This window comes from Xiphias gladius, chromosome 19, assembly GCF_016859285.1.
Source record: "Xiphias gladius isolate SHS-SW01 ecotype Sanya breed wild chromosome 19, ASM1685928v1, whole genome shotgun sequence".
NCBI lineage: Eukaryota > Metazoa > Chordata > Actinopteri > Istiophoriformes > Xiphiidae > Xiphias > Xiphias gladius.
The window spans coordinates 6,502,427-6,524,145 of NC_053418.1; the positions used below are offsets into that span (position 1 = coordinate 6,502,427).

General features: G+C 42.4%; 2 protein-coding genes across 2 annotated transcripts in view; one reads left to right on the forward strand and one right to left on the reverse strand.

The window, feature by feature from the left end:
- The window catches only part of kcnt1b (potassium sodium-activated channel subfamily T member 1b), a 64,207-nt gene extending 52,994 nt beyond the window's left edge, over positions 1 to 11,213 (forward strand). The window contains exons 24-32 of the mRNA XM_040154113.1: positions 403 to 537; positions 897 to 1,008; positions 1,560 to 1,661; positions 2,024 to 2,107; positions 2,210 to 2,338; positions 2,923 to 2,943; positions 3,196 to 3,493; positions 10,285 to 10,369; positions 10,996 to 11,213. Coding sequence (XP_040010047.1) covers positions 403 to 537; positions 897 to 1,008; positions 1,560 to 1,661; positions 2,024 to 2,107; positions 2,210 to 2,338; positions 2,923 to 2,943; positions 3,196 to 3,493; positions 10,285 to 10,369; positions 10,996 to 11,116 — 1,087 coding nt within the window. The 3' untranslated portion in view covers positions 11,117 to 11,213. The remainder of the gene's footprint in view (positions 1 to 402; positions 538 to 896; positions 1,009 to 1,559; positions 1,662 to 2,023; positions 2,108 to 2,209; positions 2,339 to 2,922; positions 2,944 to 3,195; positions 3,494 to 10,284; positions 10,370 to 10,995) is intronic.
- A 2,845-nt stretch (positions 11,214 to 14,058) lies between these two features.
- On the reverse strand, positions 14,059 to 20,730 carry LOC120804907. Its single transcript, XM_040154632.1, has 8 exons — positions 20,724 to 20,730; positions 18,674 to 19,198; positions 18,412 to 18,588; positions 17,526 to 17,585; positions 17,359 to 17,421; positions 15,680 to 15,745; positions 15,515 to 15,580; positions 14,059 to 15,421 (listed from the first exon to the last, which is right to left on the reverse strand). Exons 1-8 carry the CDS (start codon positions 20,728 to 20,730, stop codon positions 14,292 to 14,294), a joined length of 2,094 nt encoding a protein of 697 aa, XP_040010566.1. The 3' UTR covers positions 14,059 to 14,291.
- Positions 20,731 to 21,719: the final 989 nt, after the last annotated feature.

Genomic DNA, 21,719 nt, shown 5'->3' on the forward strand with positions numbered 1-21,719 from the left:
GTCATACATGCATATTAGCAAGCTGTTGTCAGTGTCGTCAGTTATCCATTAGCTACACAACAATTACACGTGGCAGCTAGTGGGTGGAAATATTTCATCTCAACGTAGGAACTAGTTTTTGTGGCGCAACCTGCTGAGGCTGTAACTTTGCTGTGTTTTGAACTTAGAGGGAGCTGGTGCAACTGGCTCCTGTTTTTCCTCAGGTTGTTCAGAGTAGTTGGAGGAAATGTAGGGAATTGCAAACTAAGTAGATGATGCAGCTTTGTGGAAAGTGTGTGCTGCAAGTGTAAAATAATTAATGTAGTGAACCATACAGATTGATGTTATACCATTGTTATCAAGAGGAGATATTTCCCGACATGTCATGGTTCAGTAAACTCTGCTGTTTTCTGAATGGACCAGCCTGGACAACCTGCTGCAGTGTGGTATAATCTACGCCGACAACTTGGTGGTTGTGGACAAAGAGAGCACCATGAGCGCTGAGGAGGACTACATGGCGGATGCCAAGACCATCGTCAACGTCCAGACTATGTTCAGGTAACGCGGAGAGTGCTTCACTGTACGCAAACGTACAGTAAACAGCTAGTACTGTCAGCGGCCGTTTATGTGCAGTATGAGCTGGACCTTCACGTTTTGGATCAAATGTGCACCAGATTCCACTCGGTTAACCTCATCTGTTCCCAGTAAGATGACGGCGAGTAAAGCCTTGTTTTTTCAGACCCTGCCAGAATGGAGAAGGAGTTCATCTCAAAGACAAACTGCAGTCAGCAAAGCTCTGAAACTACTCTTTTATTTAACAGCTAAAATGAAAAGCATTTATCACTGCTGCACCAGGTCGTCCCGCCAGTGCAAAGCCTTTCATGTCTCCCGTCTCTCTCTGTCTCCGCCACTCTCAGGTTGTTCCCCAGCCTCAGCATCATCACGGAGCTCACGCACCCGTCCAACATGCGGTTCATGCAGTTCAGAGCCAAGGACTGCTACTCGCTCGCTCTCTCCAAACTGGAGAAGGTTAGTGGTTCAAGGGGGAGGATCAAATGTTCGGACTCCCTGGCTGTGACTCGCCGTTTTGTCCGAAAAGCGATGAGGATGAAACTCGAAAGACAAATGGGAGCTGGATTATAGAGGAATATCTGTAGCAGTGTGACGTTTAAAATCGGGCCTAACCTTTGCGTGTCTGTGAATGGAAAGACTAAAACACAAAAAAGACACGGGAGGAATTGATAACGATGATCAGTAATATCTGGACTTGTATTATGGCCAGGAAAGTGCAGTGTAAAAACCAACCTCTCACCAAAGTTCATTAATTTTAGTAGTATCCTGATTCTTGAACATAGTTTCCTTCTCCTTTATGTACTTTTTTCCTCTTACCTACGGTTATAGCTTTCACCTTCACAATCCTTTCAAAATGTGTCTCTCAACAAACTTGGAATTTTCCTCTTCTAGAAGATGGAACAAAAGAGCAATAGTTCATCAAACATGAAGAAAAAAGTGACATTTTAACATCTTGTTGCTCTGTTTCTCAATCTCTTTTTTTTTTTTTTTTTTTTTAACTTCCCCAGATAGAGCGTGATAAGGGCTCCAACCTGGCCTTCATGTTCCGGCTGCCGTTTGCGGCAGGCAGGGTGTTCAGTATCAGCATGTTGGATACGCTGCTGTACCAGGTGGGATAAGACGACTTCTGGGCCCGAACCAGATAAATATAAACGTAGGGCAAGCACACATGACGGTCAAGCCCTAGAGTTTTGTGCAGCTTACGTCACAGTAGCTCAAAGCAGGTCAAGGAACGAGCTGAAAGGTTTTGTCTAAAACAGGTATTTAACAGCTGCAAAGTCAGCTTTTTCTTGAAATGGGTGTGGGATCATTTGATTTTTTTTTTTTTTTTTTTTAGATAATGAAATGGGCTTGCTTAGCGCAGTATGTTGGGAAGCATATATACACAAATCTCTAAAACGAATTTCCGTACAGGATGTTTGCAGCGGGGCTGTGTTTACTGTAACTGTAGTCATTCTCTCTGTTCCGACAGTCATTCGTTAAGGACTACATGATCGCTATTGCGAGGCTTCTTCTCGGTCTGGACACCACGCCTGGCTCTGGGTACCTGTGTGTCGTAAGTAGGAAAGCTCCTGGGTCTAAGCAAGCGATTTTTGTAAGTTTGAGCGCACAGGCGTGTGGTTGTGCATCCACGGGATTGTCGTTCCCCTCTCCTCAGATGAAGATCACGGAGGAGGATCTGTGGATCAGGACCTACGGCAGACTCTTTCAGAAACTTTGTTCCTCCAGCGCCGAGATCCCCATAGGGATCTACCGCACCGAGTCGCACATGTTCTCAAGCTCAGAGGCAAGTTCGGTCTGCTCAGATGCCTGATATCAGACACCTGGCTATGGGTTTGGCTTCGGCTTTGGCTTCTGGTTTGGCCTTGGTCCTGCTGTGTCTTTGGCTTCTCTCCATTATTCATCTTTTAGGTTTTTTCTGCTGCTTTCTCGCCTACAGCTTTTTACATCCTTTTTTTTTTCATGTTCATGTAATTTCCTCCCTTCTATTCTTTTTCTTTTATTCCTCTTCTCCTAAAATGCCTTTCATCTGTTCTCTCTCCTTCCATTTTCCTGTCTTTCAAAATGTTTTCCATTTTGAATGTATTTATTCCCTCTGACTTGTAATCTTGCCTACTTTTTTATTGTCCATTCTTTATGCATCTCTTTCTTCTGTTTGCCTCTGTGAAGTATTCTTTTTTCCTTTGTGTTTCCCTCGTTTCTTTTCATTTTTATGATGCTTATATGAAAACAGGGAAGGAAATTAAAATTTATGCTCGGATGCAACAGTTTTAAACAAAGGCTTTAAATAATTTTGTTTGCTATGGATGCCCCCATCTTTCATTGCATCTCTTTATGTTTGGATGTCTGTCTGTCCTTCTCTTGTTTCAGTGCAAGGAAAGTTATGCACAGGTAAGATCAAAACGTGCTTCTTTTAAATTGCATATTTCAGTCAGCTGTCACCTTTTGCTTTAAGCAGGCAAACATGAAAAATACCTTACTGGTATTTTTATGGCTTTTATCAATGTCCATAACCGTCACTCATAACCATCATTTCTTGATATTGCGAGCTTCTGAAAATAGCACCTATAAAGTCATTAAAGATGGAAGTTCGTTTTTTTTTGCATAGTGTCCAGCATTAACTCTACCACCCTGCTCTCCCAGTCTCAGGTGTCCATCAATGTGGAGCAGGGCGAGGAGCATCGAGAGCGAGGAGAGTCCTGGAAGGAGAAGACGGCCCACAGGAACTCCACCACCAGCGACCAATCGGAGCACCCGCTGCTGAGGAAGAAGAGCATGCAGTGGGCGCGGCGCCTGAGCAGGAAGAGCACCAAGCCGTCGAGTCGAGCCGAGCGCATCTCGCAGCAGAGGCTCAACCTGTACCGACGCTCTGAGCGACAGGAGCTGTCCGAGCTGGTCAAGAATCGCATGAAGCACCTGGGCCTGCCCACGGTGGGATACGGTGAGGAGACCAGCTGATGGCGTGATATTTGGAGGAGAGATAGGCAGTCCATGTGTTTGCTTTCTTATTTAGAAGTTGACTCAATGAAGGTTAATGTGTAATTCAATGCGATAGTTTACGATATACAGTGTTACTTTATTGTATAACAAGACTAACTGCAGTAAGTGTTTATTAACAATTAATTGATTTTGGCTTTTTATTTATTTTCATTTAATATATACTTAGTTTATTGTAAGTAGTCAGAATATACCTGCAAATGAATAATAATGTAAATTATAATGTTTGTTGCAGATTGGAGTTTCTGTTCTCTAAATATCTTTAAGGTCACAGCAGCTCTGGTGGCAGAAATAAGGCAGTTGGTTGGGTCAAACCTCAGTGAGTGAAGCCTGAAAATTCCAATTTTAAGGGAGAGAAAAAATAAAACGCAAATGGTGGCGGCTCTTTTTATATTCGTGATCATAGCCTGAGAAGGTCGGCAGACTAGCTACAAACGTTGCCTGTGGCTGTGAGCTCGTATGGCAAGGTTGAACTTCATTTTAGGTCCATTAATCTACCTCAGTGTGACTAGAGTGTTTTGTTTGTTTTTTTTTTCTTTTTCTTTGAATGTTTTTAGTTTTCGTAAAGCGCTTTGTAATCTTTGGTTTCGGTCATCGCTATATCACGGAGGCTCCCTTCTCATGTACGAAGCGATCGCTCATCGACGCAAAAAGGGCCGAAAACTAGTCATAGCACTTGCTCCGGTCGGGCCAGCGTGCCTGACTGAATTCTGTCGACTTTAAACTTGTTAGAAAAAGCGTGGCGTGTAGGTAAGTTTTTTTGCTCCATCCACTGAGGCTTTTCTCAGCCAATTAGATTATCTCTGCCGTGAGGAGCAGCGCTGTGTTCAAAAAAAACCTATTTAAGACTCCAATCTGTGTTCCAGCCATTTAATCTCATCTCATTTGCTATTAAGACGTAGAGCTGTGGGTCTCGATAGGACAGATCATTAATGTCACTCATCATCATTAACCTTCAGAAAACCTTTGTTGATGTTTCTCACATCTATTCACGCTCAAACTCGTCTTCCACGTGCCATCACTCATACACTCCACTACATAGTCATGATCATACCAACATGTAGATGTGAGCACATAATGCATGAAGATGCAGGAGCACTAAACCTTTTTCTCAATTGCATTTGATCACAGACTGCAATTGCCTGCATTCCTGTCTGCTCACTCTTTTCTTTTTTCTTCTCTCCTCCCAGCTTCACGCTTTTTAAAAACAAAACAAAAAGATTAAAAAAAAAAAAAAAAAAGCAGAATCATGCTCCAGATGTGTTGCACTTGTTAAATATTATGTAACATGTCAATTAAATACGTTTCAGGAAGAACCCCAAAAGATCAAGATCTTCTTAAGAACCATGAATGTCAGTGAGGATTACTGCAACATGTGACAGATGGATCATTTGGAAGTGATTCTGTGCACACACTAATGCATGGCTTCTTTGCATCGCTCTCACTTTTTTCAGGAGTTCTTTTTGAAACTGCCAATGCAGTCGCTGCCTGCCTGATCTTTCTTTTTTCTTTTCTCTTGTTTCCCCCCCCCCTCCTCTGTTCCTCTCCCTGCTTTCTATCTCTGCCTCTTCTATCTTCCCTCCTTGTGGCTTGTAGAGGATGTTTCTAATCTCACTGCGAGCGATGTCATGAATCGAGTAAATCTAGGATATTTGCAAGGTAATTTGTGTGCCGTTTATAACTCATTTGTAAAATGTGAGTGGTTACGTACATCCATCTTGTGGAGGAAGACATTTTGTGCTTTCCCCAGCATCCACTGAAGAGTAGTGCACTGATTTTATCCACAGAACTAGAAATACTCATTTGTAGAAGATGTTTGTTTTCTTCACACTCTGCCTTATCTGCTCTGGATACTATACCATTTCTACTTAATAATAAATGAACAAATTAGCACATTGAAGTTAACAGTGAATGCCGTTGCTTAGAGTTGCAGGACATTTCAGAGCACCCGTATAAAGATGGGACCAGGCTGTCAGGTTAGCTGGTTGATCACAGTTCTGCAACCTTACTGCATGAGTGTGTGTGTGTGTGTGTGTGTGTGTGTGTGTGTGTGTGTGTGTGTGTGTGTGTGTGAGCGTGCGTGTGTGTGTGTGAGCGCGTGTATGTACAGTGTGTGTGTGTGTGTGTGTGTGTGTGTGTGTGTACACGTATGTGTCCGGCCAGAATGAGTTGTAGATCAGCAGCCAATCTATATCTCGTTCTACTTTTTCTTTCTCTCTCTCTCTCTCTCTCTCTCTCTCTCTCTCTCTCTCTCTCTCGCTCTAACTGGTCTCTTCTGCATTGTGTTCCCGTGAAGTGGCGTCACAAGCGGCTAGAGTACTGCAGGGCACAAGAGTATGGCTTCTGGAGTGGAGCAGAACGCGTTAGGTCTGTGGATGGAAGGTTATAAGGTGTAGGTTGAAAATAAAGAACTGAGAGGAGGAAATGCCACTTTGCTTTGCATCCCGGCGTTCTTCGCCTCCGCCTTGTCTGTTATTGCCGCATATCGGGACACCTCAGAACGTAATATCCCTTTATACAATGGCCACTTAGCCACATGGAAAAAGAGAAGCAGCGTTTAAATTGCCATTCATTTCTTACAGATTGCGTGCGGTTTGGTCTGTTTTGCCACTGAGACCTAACTAGTTTTTGTTGCCTGCAGTTTAATATCGTTTGTGTGCTGATTTTACAGTGGCAAGGGAAAAAAAAAAAAAGTATGTGAACCCTTTGGAATTACCTGGTTCTCTGCATTAATTGGTCGTAAAAAGTGTATAGACAAACACAGTGTGCTTAAGTTAATGACGCACAACTACAAGCGTTGGTGTCTTGATTGAACGCGCTCATAAAAAATTCACATAGCCGGTGGAAAAAGTAAGCGGAGCCCGGTTGGCTTAAGGTCTGGGCTCTGACTGGGCCACTCCAGAATGTCGATTTTCTTTCTCTGAAGTCACACTGTAGTAGATGTACTTCGATGTTTAGGGTCTTTGTCCTGCTCAGCCAGGGGGGACCAGCCACCCCGACACTATCCCGAGAGATGAATTCATTCCCCCACAGTGATGGCGAGCTGTCCGGGCCCAGAGGCCGCAGAGCAGCACCAAACCATTGGAAGTCTTCTGAGGATCCTTTTTTTTGCGAGGCATGGCTCACAAGCAAAAAACTCTAAATGTGTGTTTTTTCAGAGTCAAGTCAAAGTAGCTTTCACCCACGTCTCCAGTGGCTGTTTGAATAATCGGACTCACTTCTGACTCCAGTTAGCTTTTGCTGATGTTTATTAGGGGTTCACATACTTTTTCCACCACGTTTGAATTACGTTTTCAGTATGGACAGTAACAATACGATGATGTACGCGTTATTAGTTAAAGTAGATTGGTGTTTGTTCACAATTGTAATTTAGGTGAAGATCTGAACAAACTCACACATAAATGCAGGTCTTTCCAAAGGGTTGACTAACGTTTTCCTGCCACCGTAGAGCGGTGGCTATCCTGTCAGCGAGTATTAGGACAGGAGAAAAAAATTTTTTCATTGCGATGGCTTTGTACTCCAGCACATTGGATTTGAAATGAAACTTAAACAGGATGTCAAAGTGCAAACTAAAACCTAAATCAGCTGAGAATCACGTTTCTGGTGACCTCCAGTGGTTTAACTTCTCACCTTGCCAGCAAGAAATACTCCTCTAGGTGCAGGGGTTACGTGGAAAGACACGTGGAAATCTCGTGGTATCTCAGCTAATTTGAAAAAAAAAAAAAAAGTAACATGTCATGATTTGGCAAAATATAGCTATATGGGAGGAAAATTAACGTTTAAATGGGATTACAAATTGAAGGGACAGTAGGCTGACTGCACAGGACACACCTCCCCATCCGCTTGAGTCAGATGCAGCACCACCCGCTGCATTAAAACTAGCAAGCGAGCGACCAGTAAGCCCAAATGGACACCGACGAGCACTCGGTAAATGAAATGCAAACCTGACCACAATTACTTCAGAAAGGAGACAAACCTCATCGTCTCATCGATTCCAAAACCACCATGTCTAGTAGGAAAAAAGCACTATAACCTGTAAGATACGTTGATAACATTATTCATTCTATATATTTTTTTGTGTTAAATACCATCAACTTACATATAATACTCAAAAGAACACGTTTGGAACAGGAGGCAGGTGAAGAAAGCAAGAGATTAAACCGTCTCTCACAAGGGCGTTTGCATCCACCTTAGATACTTTAGGAATTGCTGCTCGTTTATACCTAGTCTTCTAATATTATGGGACAGAAGTAATTGGACAAGTTAACCCCTTCAATATACTCCGTATTTGGCCGAGAGCTGGACTCAGGCCTGCGCTGCAGCCACCTTTGGTTGCCGCAGTCAGTCGGACGTCAGTTGGGTGGAGGTCAGGTGACCGTCTGGGTGAATCTTAAGTTCTCTGTGTGTTTAGGACCAGTAGCCTGCTGCAGTGAGCTAAAATTGGATGACTTTGTGTTTTTAAAAAAAAAACACAAAATCAAGAGTCAGCATTTTAAAATCAGTCGTCGTTTGATGTGTAAATCCGATGTCCTGGATTGCAGAGCCACAAAAATGAAATCACTGACATATTTTTTTTTTTTTTTTCCAGCAAACTACTGTCCACTAATTAGAAAGTAGTCATTTCTGTGGCCATGGTATAATCCGTATATAACACACTGAGTCGTCCGCAGTAACAAAGTGTGGATTAGATGGGGAAAACAAATCGGTACAGTCCTTAACATCACTCGTAAATCCTGCAAGCATCCTCCTCTCTCCACTTTCAAAGGCCCTTCTTCAGCGTCATCGAACCTGGGTGACCTCCGGGTGATGATCCAGCAGCAGGTTGACCTCTTCCTCTCTCACACGCCCAGTGTGTTCTGCTCCACTCTCAGTTTGGTTTGAGTCGCTCTGCGTTTGGTCCGGTCCGACGGATGCTGGAGCATGTCCTCTGTGTCTGTGGGTGTGTCACGTGTCACCTCGTGTTTTTGGGGGCGGGGCGGGGCGGGGCTGAGTGTCGTCCGTTGGCATGGCAACCCTGCCGCCTCAACCAGCCTGTTGGTCGAGTGTGGCATGCGCAGGACACCGGAGGAATGCGATGGAGATCAGTGTGTTTCGTAGCCGCGGACGCTGTCTGCATGTTGGCGCCGTTTCCGAGGCTGCGCATGGGGTCCCGTTTGAGTCAGCAGGCAGCATGGGCCTCCCCCTTGTTCCACCAAGTGCCCTGTCAGTAACGGTTAGCCCTTCTCTCTCTTCCACCCCGCCTGGCTTTATAAAGGGCCACGAGCAGGTGGGTTTTCCCGGAGACACACGTGCCCTCCTTTCCCTTCCTCTGTCCATCACGCAACGCAAAGTAGGGGCCGCTGCCAGAGGGCACCCAAGACCCACGCATACAGGCATAAATAACACGCACCCAGCGGCGCTCACACACTCTCACACGCAGTGATAGGACTCGTCCGGGGAATGAATGTTAAAAGTCCGTTTCCTCTTATTAAGAATCAAATAAAAATGCCCTCCTTGCTTGGCTTACTTACATTGTGGAAGCAATAAACCAATATTGTTACAACTGTTAATGTTGAATTGTTTATTAAAAAATGTTAAATGCCAAAATAATTTACAGCTGTTTGTATATAGAGTTGTGCAAAGAGTAAATCAGGCAATTTATCAATCTACTTTGTATTGTTTTTTTTTTTTTAAGTGAATATTGAAACATTTTTCCCAAAAAAAATCTTTAAATCCAATTCACATTCATTTAATTTCTTAACATTTATTTAAACAAAATTAAGATTAATTTAATACCAAATAAAACAATTGATAATTATTTGTTTAATGGTAAAAATATTAAATCAACTTGCCAGTATACTTTGTTTGTTTTTTTTAAGTAAAACAAGTCATTCTGACACAATCCTCTGCCTTTAACCAGCCGATATCATTGACAGCGCGTAGTCAAAATCACAGCCTGCCGCAAACGTCGGCCAATTGTTCAGTAATCAACAAACCGTGTGGAGCTAGACCGATCGACGTGCCTGGCGGAAGCACCGGTTGGCATCGGCTTCTTGCAGATGCGTCGCTTCTTATACGTACGGAGGCCGATAGGTAACGAGGAACGTGGGCACAGAAAAATGCCGAACCCCGGATTGAGGTCTTTCAGAAAGAGTGTTGCCATTACACAGTTTCGTCCACCAGAGAGCGCCGACCAATTTTTCAACAGTAAAATGTCCTGCTCAGTTTGTATCATTTCATCAACAGTTTAGGAAGAGAAAAAAAAAAAAGGTACCAATATACTGCCAATACATTGTTACCGGATTATTTAACTCCCAAATATAGATATGAGCGATGAAAATACTCATAGAATGAGATGCAAAATTTATTTGTAAACTCAGCTGTTTATTTCTATCTGAGAAACTGTGTTGTCGGCGTGAAATGTAAATTCATCTACTCGCAAAGGTCACTGCTATTTTTTTTAAAAATTGTTATAGTTAACAGTTGTAACAAGCATCTCTTCGGTTTACAGCCCGTGTAGGGAAAGAGCATTCCCATAACTGTTCGTCTCAGATTTTGGCAGCCCTCGGTCTTACACTGTGCGTGGGATACTTTGCCTCTGTCCTCACTGAAAAAGGCTGGAAGTGGTTAGAGGGCTCGTTTCCTGGCTGATATAGTGTAAAATGGAGGAGGAGGAGGAGGGAGGGCTCCAGAGCAGCTCTGAATGTCTTTTCCTTTCTCTTTTTTTTTTTTTTTTTTCCCCCCTTTATTTCACAGACGAGATGAACGACCACCAGAACACGCTGTCCTACGTCCTCATCAATCCTCCTCCCGACACCATGCTGGAGCTCAACGACATTGTGTAAGAAGGATTTGCTAAGTGAATCAGAGATGCGGTGCAGAGGTTCCCGAACCAGGGGAGTCGGTCTGGGGAGAGACGGGCCGTCAGAGGATACTGCAGAGTTAGAGGAGAGCATATGTTCAAGCCAAGAAAAGCACACGTTTCATTTAAAAACATGCTTTTTGACAGTTTTAGATGAAATGACACGAAGGCATATTTTGTTCAAATGAGTATCAAGAGTAAGTCGGAGGTTTAAGTTTATGCGTTAAAGTACAGTTCAGTGTGTTGTTTATCAGGATGAAGGAGAACTAATTCCCGTCTTTTACATCTGCATATATATCCCCTACAAATGTATTTAAACTGCGATAATGTATTGCCTTTTTGGTATATAGCACCTTTCTAAAACATTGTGCTTTACAGATTCAAAGAAAAACATGTCTGCAAAGTCAAATAATAAGTAGAGATGTGTGAAATTAAAACTACCAGAAAAAAAAAAAAGCTTTAGGCTGCTGCTGTGTCCTGTAATTTGCTGGTTTGTTGTGCTGCTCAAGTTTGAATCCAAAGTGTCAACTTTTAGAGTACACCTTCACCCTCCTGCGCAGTCGCTGCTCCATGCTGCCGGATAACGTGGATTTTTATCTCCTCAGGTACATTATCCGGTCTGACCCGTTGGCACACGTGCCAGAGGACTCGCAGGTGGGGCAGGCACGCGGCGCCAGGAACCAGCAGGACTTTGGCACAGAGACGAGAGACGAGACTCACCTCTGAAACCCCCCTCAGTCCGTGACACCCCGACCCTTAACCTCTAAGCCCCGACGGGGGCCGGTGGCGCTTGTTTGACCCACGCAGATAGATGAGGGCTTGTCCGTAGTGAATGTGCATTACGGGTCTCTCAGCCTCGGACCAGAACCGATCCACGTTTCGGGAGGCGGCGCTGAGAGACCGGCTTGTTTGTCAATGAGCTGCTACGGGAGGATGCATGCAGAGTGCCTCGTCATCGACCCCCGACTCCCCTCACACGCCTGCTCTGCTCACACACGTCGTCCTCGCTAAACAATCTGACACTGAAAACCTCCCCCTGGAAACGACTCCCTCCTCCCAACCAAAGGTCTAAGGGATTTGATCACTGTTGTGAGAGGTCTTTGGACAATCAGACGATTTTTTTTTTTTTTTCTGTGCACACACAGGATATGAAACCATCATTTCACTCTACAGGTTTTGCTACGGGGTGACGTTGCACTCGTGCCGTGACTCAGGCCGACTCCCTCTACGCCTGCTTCCACCTAAACTCGCGAAAACAACCAACTCTCGGGGCAACTTCACCCTCCTCCGCACCTTCGCAATCGTGCTCTGAAGACACCTGTAAATGTTTTGAATTTCCAGCTATTCAAGCATTAGCATGAAATTACAGTACATGTGCACTTTCCTTAATTGACTATAGATGGTTTTTTGTTTTTTGTTTTTTTAATGCTTGTATTCTCTTTATCAGACAGGATTTTCATTTTCTTTATGAGCACAAACTTTTTTACAACAAACATCATCTGTGAATATAAACACTGTAGTGGCACTTTTATCCACCATATTAACATTTCTTTCCCTTTTTTTTTTTTTTTTACTTTATTTCTTTGTAAATATATTTAATGGTTTGTAAATGATGTGCCATTCTGCATTTATTTTGTAATATCAGTGGTTTTTTTTATTTTATTTTAGCCTGTCTGTGTATATATCAGCCTGACTGATACATAATGCATAAATCTGCAGGATAGAAATGCCAAAAGAATTAGCAGTAAATTCATGCAAAATATAAATCACTCATTTGTATCAGCCCACTTCAACAGTCAGAAGTTAATTGAATGTTAAAAACACAGGCTTGCACAAACTACTTCATTTGCTGTTTATCATAATTCAGTATATTGATTGCAGTTCTGATTTTCCAAGTGTTATAAGCTGTTCGGTTTTTTTTTAATATATTTGATTTATTTTCTTAGTTAGACTCAAGAATATACTTGTTTTATTTCTGTTATTTATAGCTGTATTTGAACTTTTCTTTGGACAAGTTTATGTTTTCCAATTGTGAAATACCTCACTCATCCCATGTCGTGGTCACAACTCTATCATCGCTCCCTGTTTAAAGGACTAGATCGACATTTTGTGAAATGTGCTTGTTCGCTTTTTTTTGAGAGTTAGATGAGCAAGCATGAGAGTGGTATCAATCTTCTCATCTAAATGTCAGCATGAAAGCGATTAAGCACATTTTCAAACTATGACTCTAAGGTATTCTTATCAGAAACACAGTTCAAAATGAGAAAAAGCGACCGGATATGTCATTATCGAATAGTTTGAACTTAATTACCAATATCAGTGTCGGCCTCAAAATCCAGTATCGGTCAGCTTCTACTGTTTTTTATTCTTTTAACTTTGAATTCATTTGAAGTTGATGGTAAATAGTCATTTTTCTTTCTGATCCTCCAGTTTCAAAACTCTTAAGGAGTTGCAGTAGGACTGGTAGCAGAACAGTTTTGCACAAACACTGACAGGCACAGTTGAGTCTATTTCTATGTTGTAATCTATTTGCAAATGTATATGGAAGGTACTTGAGCTGAAATTGAAGTGCTCTCTTTGTGTAAGAGCGTCCCTGTGTGGTATTTAATCTTCTTTTGTTTTATCATTCCTCAGCTGTATGTTTCGTCTGATCACTGTAAATAGTAACTTTATATATTCACCGTTTGCCATTTTGTTGTCGTTTGTCTCTTCCGTGTTGATGAAAAGTGAAAGAGGACTTGAACTATTTTTGCACTAAGCTCTGCGGGGGATGTCTAGAGCATAAGAGCATGACCCTTTAATCTGAATCTGTGCAACACGGTGGACAGTATTCAGCCATTCCTGTGACGCGAAGACAGTCAGATGTGCAGTAACACGCCATGGATTTTGTCGATTTGATTTACCTTGCAGGTGTCTGCAGAGCTTACTTTGTCGTGTGCCATTTTTTATCTTTCACGATGTCAAAGAAATATCAAGTGATAGTTATGACGAAGAAATCTAGGATGTATTGTTTTCTCTTTGAAATCTGCCTTCGGCATAAGCTTTTTTTTTTTTTTTTTTCTCCTTTCATGTTCTGCAGTTTGTGTAGAAGAGAGTACAGCTGAAATGTACTGTTGGTGTTTGCTCAGTGGCCCCCTCAGAAGTTCAGTTTACAGGGCGGGAGAGCTGAGGAGTGAAAGCGCGAGCGAGGTCCCCGCATCAGTGAAATCTCAACACTCCACAAAGAAACCACCGCAGATCTCCCACTGTCCATAGTTACAGTACCACAAAGGGCATGTAAACACACACGAAGAAAAAAAAAAAAAAAAGCATGTTTTGATATACAGGCTTGCCGAGAACGATACATTTTTGTACATTCAGCAGGACATTTAGTGTGATGTCCCGTTGCTAGAGAAAAACCCATAATCAAGTCAACTGCTTGCAAGATGGAGCCATTATTTGATACTGTGTATTTATATGAATGGAACATGCATGTCGTCTAGGTGTAAACCAAAAGCCTCCGTATTATGTTTACCTCCACTTTATAAGTTATTGTCAAAGAGGTTGATCCATTTTGTACTATTTCTTATGAGAAGCGAGTGCACTTCTCCATATGTAAAATATGAACAAATAAATGCTGCATGCAGCCAGATCTAATGAATGAAACGGTGTTTTTATTTCATCTCAGGTCTTGACAGTGTGAGGAATAATCGCATGCAGTTAATGTGTAATTTAACTTATTTAACAGCTGTCGGTCAGTTTTCATTTCATCGGGGTGCTAATATTTACTCACAGCTAAAGGAGTAGTTCGACATTTGGGGAAAGGATCATTTTTTTTAACTTAAAGAGTGCCGGAGTAAAACTGCCAAACTTTCTGTCATATTATTTGTACAAAACTTTGAACTCCTTCGGTTCCTCTGCCCTAACGCCGCTGCTTGTTGACATGTATCTGCCTCCACCTCTCTCGGGTCCAGCGGCCGTTGTTCTGCACGACTTCGTGCAGCAGGTCCATGAAGGCGTACTCGTTGCCGTACAGAAGCGTTTCGTCGTCGGGCGAGGCGCCGCCGGAGGGAGCCTTTGAGCCAGCGCTTCTGTCTCCGGCCAACTGTCTGCTCGTCCCTGCTCGCTTTGGTTCTTTTCTCTGTTCGGCCTTGCGGCTGCTCGTACTGGGGGTCTCGTGCGCTGGATTTTCTGCAGGTCTGAGCTTTTCCTGGTTCGGACCTAGGGTTTTACTGATTGTCAGTCTCACTGAGGCTGGATCCTTTTGCTTTGTGCCAGTGTGGGCATGAGCATCACGGACAGATGGGGTCTTGTAATTCAGTTTTTCATCTTCCTTTTTGTCCCGGTCAGAAGTAGAGGGATGCTCCACTTTGTTTCCTGTCTTGTTCACTTCATTTTCCTCCTCCTCCTCCTCCTTCATTTTACATCTTGCCTGCCACTGAGCTGCAGTCAGAGGCCAGGTGGAGACCCTCCCCATAACCGTTCCCAACTGCGATCTGTGGCCCACACCGTCTGTGGACTCAGGGTTTGGTTTGTTCTGGTTGGTGCCGATGCTCAGGTATGGAACAGTGTCAGTTTTGGCAGAAACACACTGGGGGTTTCCATCTAGATTCCTGCCGGCATCAGATCGTTTCTCATTTTTCTCAGTTGTGTCAGTGGTGTTTGTGATCTCGTCTTTCTGAATTCCTCCTGTTGCTTCCACTTCATTTTCCACTGTCTGCTCTCCGTCCGCTCGGTTTTCTGCGTCTTTTGACTGAGCCTCTGTCTCATTTTGCAGAGCCACTCGATCTTTCCCAGACACACAAAAAGGAGACATGGAGAGAACGGCGTTGGCCGACTTAGCTCTGACTCCAGTAAAAGGCCTCTCCTGAGACACCTCTGGGTGCCAGTTCTCAGAGTGTCCTGGAGCCTGATCATGATTCGACCTGCTGTCTTCTTCCAGCTTGTTTGTCTCTTCTTTCGGACGTCCAGGCATCACTGTTTTGTTGTTGCGTTTCCTCCTGTGCTGCGCCGCCAGGAAACACACCACAGACAGCAGCACGCAGAGGACCACTGCGGAGGAGCGTGTTGTTAGAAAGTTTTGTTTCGTCAGTACAATTAAACTGAAATTTGCGCACACACAAAAAAAAAACAAACTAAACCTACGTATCACAACAACGAGTGTGCAGACAGTAGTTGTATCCGATGGTGGTTCTGAGGTTTCGCAAGTGTCTAGAAGGAACAAGAGAAATGTGAGGCACGAATTATTTGTGCAAGGGGTGGATATTTCAGACATTCAAATATCAAATAATAGAGGAGAACCAAACGCACCAGTCAGACCAGTATGTGGAGGGGTGAACGTTTCTGTCTCTGATGGTGGGGAAATCACAGATGTTGCTGTGGGGAACAACAGAGAAGCTAAACAACTAGGAAGACACAGCTCCAGGGCCACACAGTCTTCTAAATGTGTTATTTAATAACAGAAAAATGATTATAAAATTTTGAATCTGCATCAAATTACGTGAAGTCGGAGAAACTCATGCTGATGGTTGCTGACCGGAAAAATCAGGGCTTTGTACAAAGGATGAATTGTACATAATTTCAAAGGAGTCAGACCCCTGACCACTGGGTTACGATTACTTTATCATGCGGCTATGGCGCCATCTGCTGGTGAAATATCAAACGTTCAGGATGACAGAGTAGGTGAGTGTGTCTGTCTTCTAAATAAAGCTGCAATTTTGCAGTGCATTTAGAAGTCATGGTAATGGTTTATATCAAATATGTCAGCCAATTATAGGAAAACAGTCATATCCCAAATTTAATTTTGTTTTTTTAATTTTGTCCCCCCCAAGACCTTTCAGCCAACACGGTTGGAGTAACTCCATCTGCTAATGAAGCCCATGAGATGAGGCAGAAGGCTCCAGTAAGCAGATTTTGAGCTACGAAACTTTTTGTGAAACTGCTATTTCCAAAGTCAAGCCTTTCAAAAATAATGTCCTAATTTTACAAGAAAAAAGGTCCTGATATTGAGAGGAGAAGGACATTATTTTTAAAGGGGAAAGTCATTTTATGAGAAGAAAGAAAATTCAAATAATTTTGATGAAATATTACAACTATTTTAACAAAAACCTCAGTTTTTCCACCCCAGCAAGGGGCCTTTTGCCTTTGATGTTTTGTACCCAATCCGGAAAAGAAGGGATGAAATTTATGGAAGCAAAATAAAAAGAATTGATGCTTTGTATAAAACTCAAAATAGTGGAAAACCCTGTTCTGGCAGAAATGAGCAGGGCCACAATAGTAAATTTGTCTTGAATGACAGAATCCAAAATAAAAACCGAATTTGTCTCCTGGACCTCACAGTTCGAAAGTGATGCATGAGAATATAAATTGTAAACTAAATTACCACATGCTGGTACTATCCGCAAAAAAAACAAAACTGTTTCTTTGTTGATGTGCTTCTGGTGAAACTTTCCAGTGTACTGAACTGAGAAAATGATAAAAAAAAAAAAACATTTATGTCGTGAGTCGTCAATTTTCTAGTATTAAGGCTACTGCTGTGAAAAACATGTCTGAGATTTCAAGAATAAAGTCAAAATATGTTTGGAGGAAAGAGTCTTATTACAGGGCAAAGTTATAATCTTTAAAGAATAAAATCACATTACACGATTTTAATAGTCCATTGTAGCAAACGGGTGAGAGTAGGCTGTCTTTTAGTGACAAGTTTCACCAACAAGCACCTTACTGCGAAAGGTTTAATGGCATCAAAATGAAGTCAAATCAATGACGTGATGCAGGAGCCCATAGCTGGACATGTTATGAAGCAATGGGGACTTTCCTTTAGAGAGCCGAGCTACTAGAGTGCAGTCAACACAAAAGCTTCTCGCCAGAGGACTTATTTCCTGAAATTAAAACTTTTATTCACCCACCCCCAACAAAACAGCCTGGTTGTGATTCTGTTGGTAAAGAATTTTAAGTATGAACGAAACTGGGACAAGAGGGAGCAGCTGTACCGCTCTGTGCAGGGACCGTCTCGAGGAGGTTATCAGCGGACGTTGGTCGGGCTGGAGGTGTCGCTAAAGAGGACAACAGAGATACCAGGCCCAGATTAAATATCACTGTCAGTGGCGAAGAATTTCAAACGTCAAACAGAAACTGGGACCAGAGGAGGCACATGTACCGGGGTGTGAAGTGATCGTGACGGCTGCGTCAGCGGGTTCGGTTCGCGTCACAGCTTTTGCTAGAGGGAACAAAACAAAGATACGAAGCACAAATCACCTAATGTAGGGAGGGGGCAATGTTCAAAATCAAATAGTGGGGAATGGGTCCCGTGTTTTCCCAGTGGATTTCTAGGAAAAATTCCTCATAATTCCCTAAAAAAAAAAAAAAAAAAAAGGTGGCATTTAACTGTTAATTACTAGAATATCTCCAAGACAGGGCTATGCAATCTGGTTCTTGTTATAAGAGAAATGGAGAAAGCATAAGTTGCCGCGGTTAAACAGTAACAATAAAAACAAAACAAAAAAACAACTTTAGTTAACGATAGTTTTTTTTTTCTTTAAGGTAAGTCAAAAAACATTTCATAAACAGATGTCAATTTCCATCAGAGTTTCCTAGAAAGACTAAGAAAAATTCTTTATTTTGTTTTTGTTGAACGGCCATACATTAACAGACCCGCTTGGTGATCAGTTAATATTCATTTAATTGAGGTTAATGCTGCGTTACGGTTGAATTTCGTGTTTACCTGAAGTTTTCAACTACATCGGAAATTCATTAATTTTGTGTGTAAAACTGATGATCGACATATAAAACACACTCCATGCTATAAAATTTCACCAACTCAGCAGTTACACGGTAACCAACATTTTCATTATAAATAGAACCAAACTGCAAATGGCTTTCTTGGAACAATCCTGGCAATTCACAGCCAAATACCAGCCAATTTCTATGAAATTACAAGGAAAAGTTGCCCGGAAATTCGCTGATACTGTACATATGGGACCTGTGAAATAAAGTGTTAACAGAGTTTCAAGTAGCAAACAAAAACTAAGAAGAACCATATGTACCAGAGGACGCGGGGATTGTTGTGAGTGCATCAGCGGGTGTGGGATGGACTGACGGTGATCCTGGTGCAGGGGACGCCGCGCACACCGACACGTCCCACACGCGTCGACCCCTCAGCGAAGGAGGGCTCTCACAGGTCACCTCCATCTGTCTGTCTAGCAGAGATCTGCTCTGTAGATCTGAGAAGCGAAGCAGCTTTAGGTTTCTTTGCCGTGCTCATTAAAACACTCACAGTTCTCGTTATTTGACTCACGTTTCACAAACCTTTGAGGAAGGCAGCAAAGTCTTCAGCTCCGCAGGAACAGTCCCAGGGGTTCCCATCCAGCCTGATCCTGGTGGACCTGAGAGACCTGAAGACCTGCGGTGAGACCCGAGTCATCCTGTTCTCAGACAAGTCCAACTCGGACAAGTTGGTCTGTGAGCGAAAACTGTTTGGACCGATGGTTCTGATTCTGTTCTTGTTCAGACTGAGCTTTGTGAGGCCAAGAAACCCGTTGAGCATGGACTCACTCACAACTTCAATCTGGTTTTCTGTGAGGCTGAGCTCACTGAGGACAAAAGGACGGCCGAACCAGTTTGAGTTCATCTGCGTCAGCGCATTCTTCTTCAGACTGATACTTGTAAGGTTCTGGAAAGAACCGAGGGCCCCTTCGGCGATCCCCGTAACACCGGCGCTGTCGATCCTGAGCCTGGTTACAGAGGTCAGGTTGTCGCTGTGAAACACGGTGGAGTTGATCTCCCCAATGTCACTCAAGTACATCACCAGGGTCAAATAACCGGGGTTGAAATCTAAGAGAATTAGAATCACAATTATTGCGTAGAAAACCTGTGATCGGAGAGTGCAACTGGGAAAATGTGTTTTTGGGTTTGTTTTAGTTTTTTTTTTTTTAAACAAGGAAACACAACCGGATTCACATTCAGCATATTTAACAGCTTTCAGACCAGTTACTGCTTTTTTTTCCCTACCAGCAGCATTTTTTTTTTTAATTAACAATTAACTGCTTATACTGTATAACTTTAAGGGAAAAAATGCATCTCACATCTGCAGCTTTAAAGGGACCCTCAACAACTCACTGTAATTTGAGTGACCCACAATGACGCACGGTGCTCAGTGCCACCAGATGGCTTCTGCTGCCATCTGGTGGTAATGATGTGCAGTGTGCCATCGCCACACTACACTTTATGATGAAAACGATCGAGAGCGATTTTGAATGTGGTCTAAAAATGCAAAAGTTGGAGAGTTCGATCCGTGGATGTCAAGGTGACAATGCTAGGGCCAAGGTTTTGTGGTTCGTCACCCTGTCAGGACTCTCAGGACAGAGTCAATTCTAGGACGCGTCGGGACAATTAGAATTCGATTGAGAAACATTAGGCAGACAGGTGTTTCAATGAAAACACATTTTTAGCCAAGCCAGGATCATGGCTCTTGGGTTGGCAACGTCGAGTTGGTTCCTCCACCCATTTTTTCCAGACTTATCAACAACTACTGGACGGACTGCCATGACATTCGGGAAAAATTTGGATATCCATGGTGCCAAGATCATCATCAGCGTTGTGTTTATGACCAGATACCTTCCACCAGCTTGAACTGCTCTCCCTGTTTGCATCAATGCAAATTAGCACCAATCACTGAGGATGTTTAATTTGTACAGATTTGACAACCAGTACCATACATATTATAGTTAATGGCTAAGTCTTCAGTATAAACACCATTTATTTTTGCAGCTTACACCAAACTCACACAAATTAACAATTTAAAATGAATTTGCACATCTTTTAACTTTTCCATGCTTACCATTGTGATAAACAAAAGGTTGCCAAATACCTCTACATTGAACAGCTATTCAATTTTGTTCGTGACTAGAAAAGATTTTTTTTTAAAAGGTATTTTGTACAATTTTTCAACAGTTTCGTTTTCTTTTCAGTGAGAATTACAGCCTCAGAGAGCCACTGGAGTGGCTGTGGATCCTATGTCTTGTTACTGATGTTTTAAAAAGCTGTGGTAAGGAAGGAATAATCATTTCAAAATCCAACATTCAGATAAACATCAATATCAGCTCAATGCCTGTCTTTGAAAGTCTACTTATATAGCTGATTATTAGACATTTTGAATCAAGCCAGTTCTCACATGAAGGGATGTTCCGGCAAATCAAAATTTGTCCTTCTCCGTCACAAGAATGGCTGAACTGCACATTCGCTAGCAACAAAGCGAGAGCAGCAACAACTGTGGAGGTAACAAGGATTTGCATTAGTTTTGGCATCAACATTTCATTATTTTCTACCTGCAGTATGAGGATGAAATAAGTGCACTCACCTGCCATGGTGATCAATCTCATCAATGCAGAGCGCAAGTCCACAACTTGGACTCTTCCTGGTGGGACAGTTTACCAAGTTTGACGGTCTTGTGATCACCTAAACTACCAGGTGTGAAAAAGAAACACAGTTGCTACGGCAGATCAGAGTTTGCCATGGTTATGAGCAGTGGCGTTGAGGCATTATAACAGCCGCTGTTCCAGTTGGTCGGTGGAGTGCGAGTCTCCAGGGTAGGCCTGAGGAGTTTTGACTACTTAAGTTGCTCAAATTAGAAACCCTGTGTCTCACTGGATGATACAACAAAACAAAAAAATACTTTTGTGATATTGGTGAACTGTTGTGTAAAAGTTAAAATCAGTGTGGTGTCTAAAACTATCAAAAGAAAAATAAACGAGTCTCACAAATGAACAAATCAAGCCATGAGGGAAGAATAAAAATGAAAAATGTGACTTTTATTCACTTGAAAATTTATTCCGTTTCAGTGCTTCCATTTTAAAATAAATAGATGGCATGGGATCAAAGATAAAATCAACAAGGATGAAAATTACACTAGTGTAACAAAAATGGTGACCAAATGCCAATACAATCTTTTAGTTAACATAAAAATACACTCACATACAATTAAAGATCTATCACCTCCCCCACCCAAGCCCCCAAAAACACCAAAATGCAGCAAATGAGAAATCAAGATTTCTGTTGTTTTTGGAGATAGCAGTAGTATCATATCGGTGGAGGCCCTTCAGCTTTACGTGTCAGTATTAAATCTTAGTGTTTGGTTTAGTTTTCACACTTTTCAGAGTGCACAACAGTAGTATTATGGATTAGTTCTTTAGTTGTTATGCCCATTCAAAAGGTAAAATTCCCCAACAAAAAAGTAAAGTGCTTGTGCAACACTTCTGGTTGTTCTCGAGGCCAACAAACGGTTTCTAAAAAAGCACTTTGATTATTTTTAAAGACAGAGAGAAGAGAGAGACGATGTGGCAGTGTTTGTCAACAC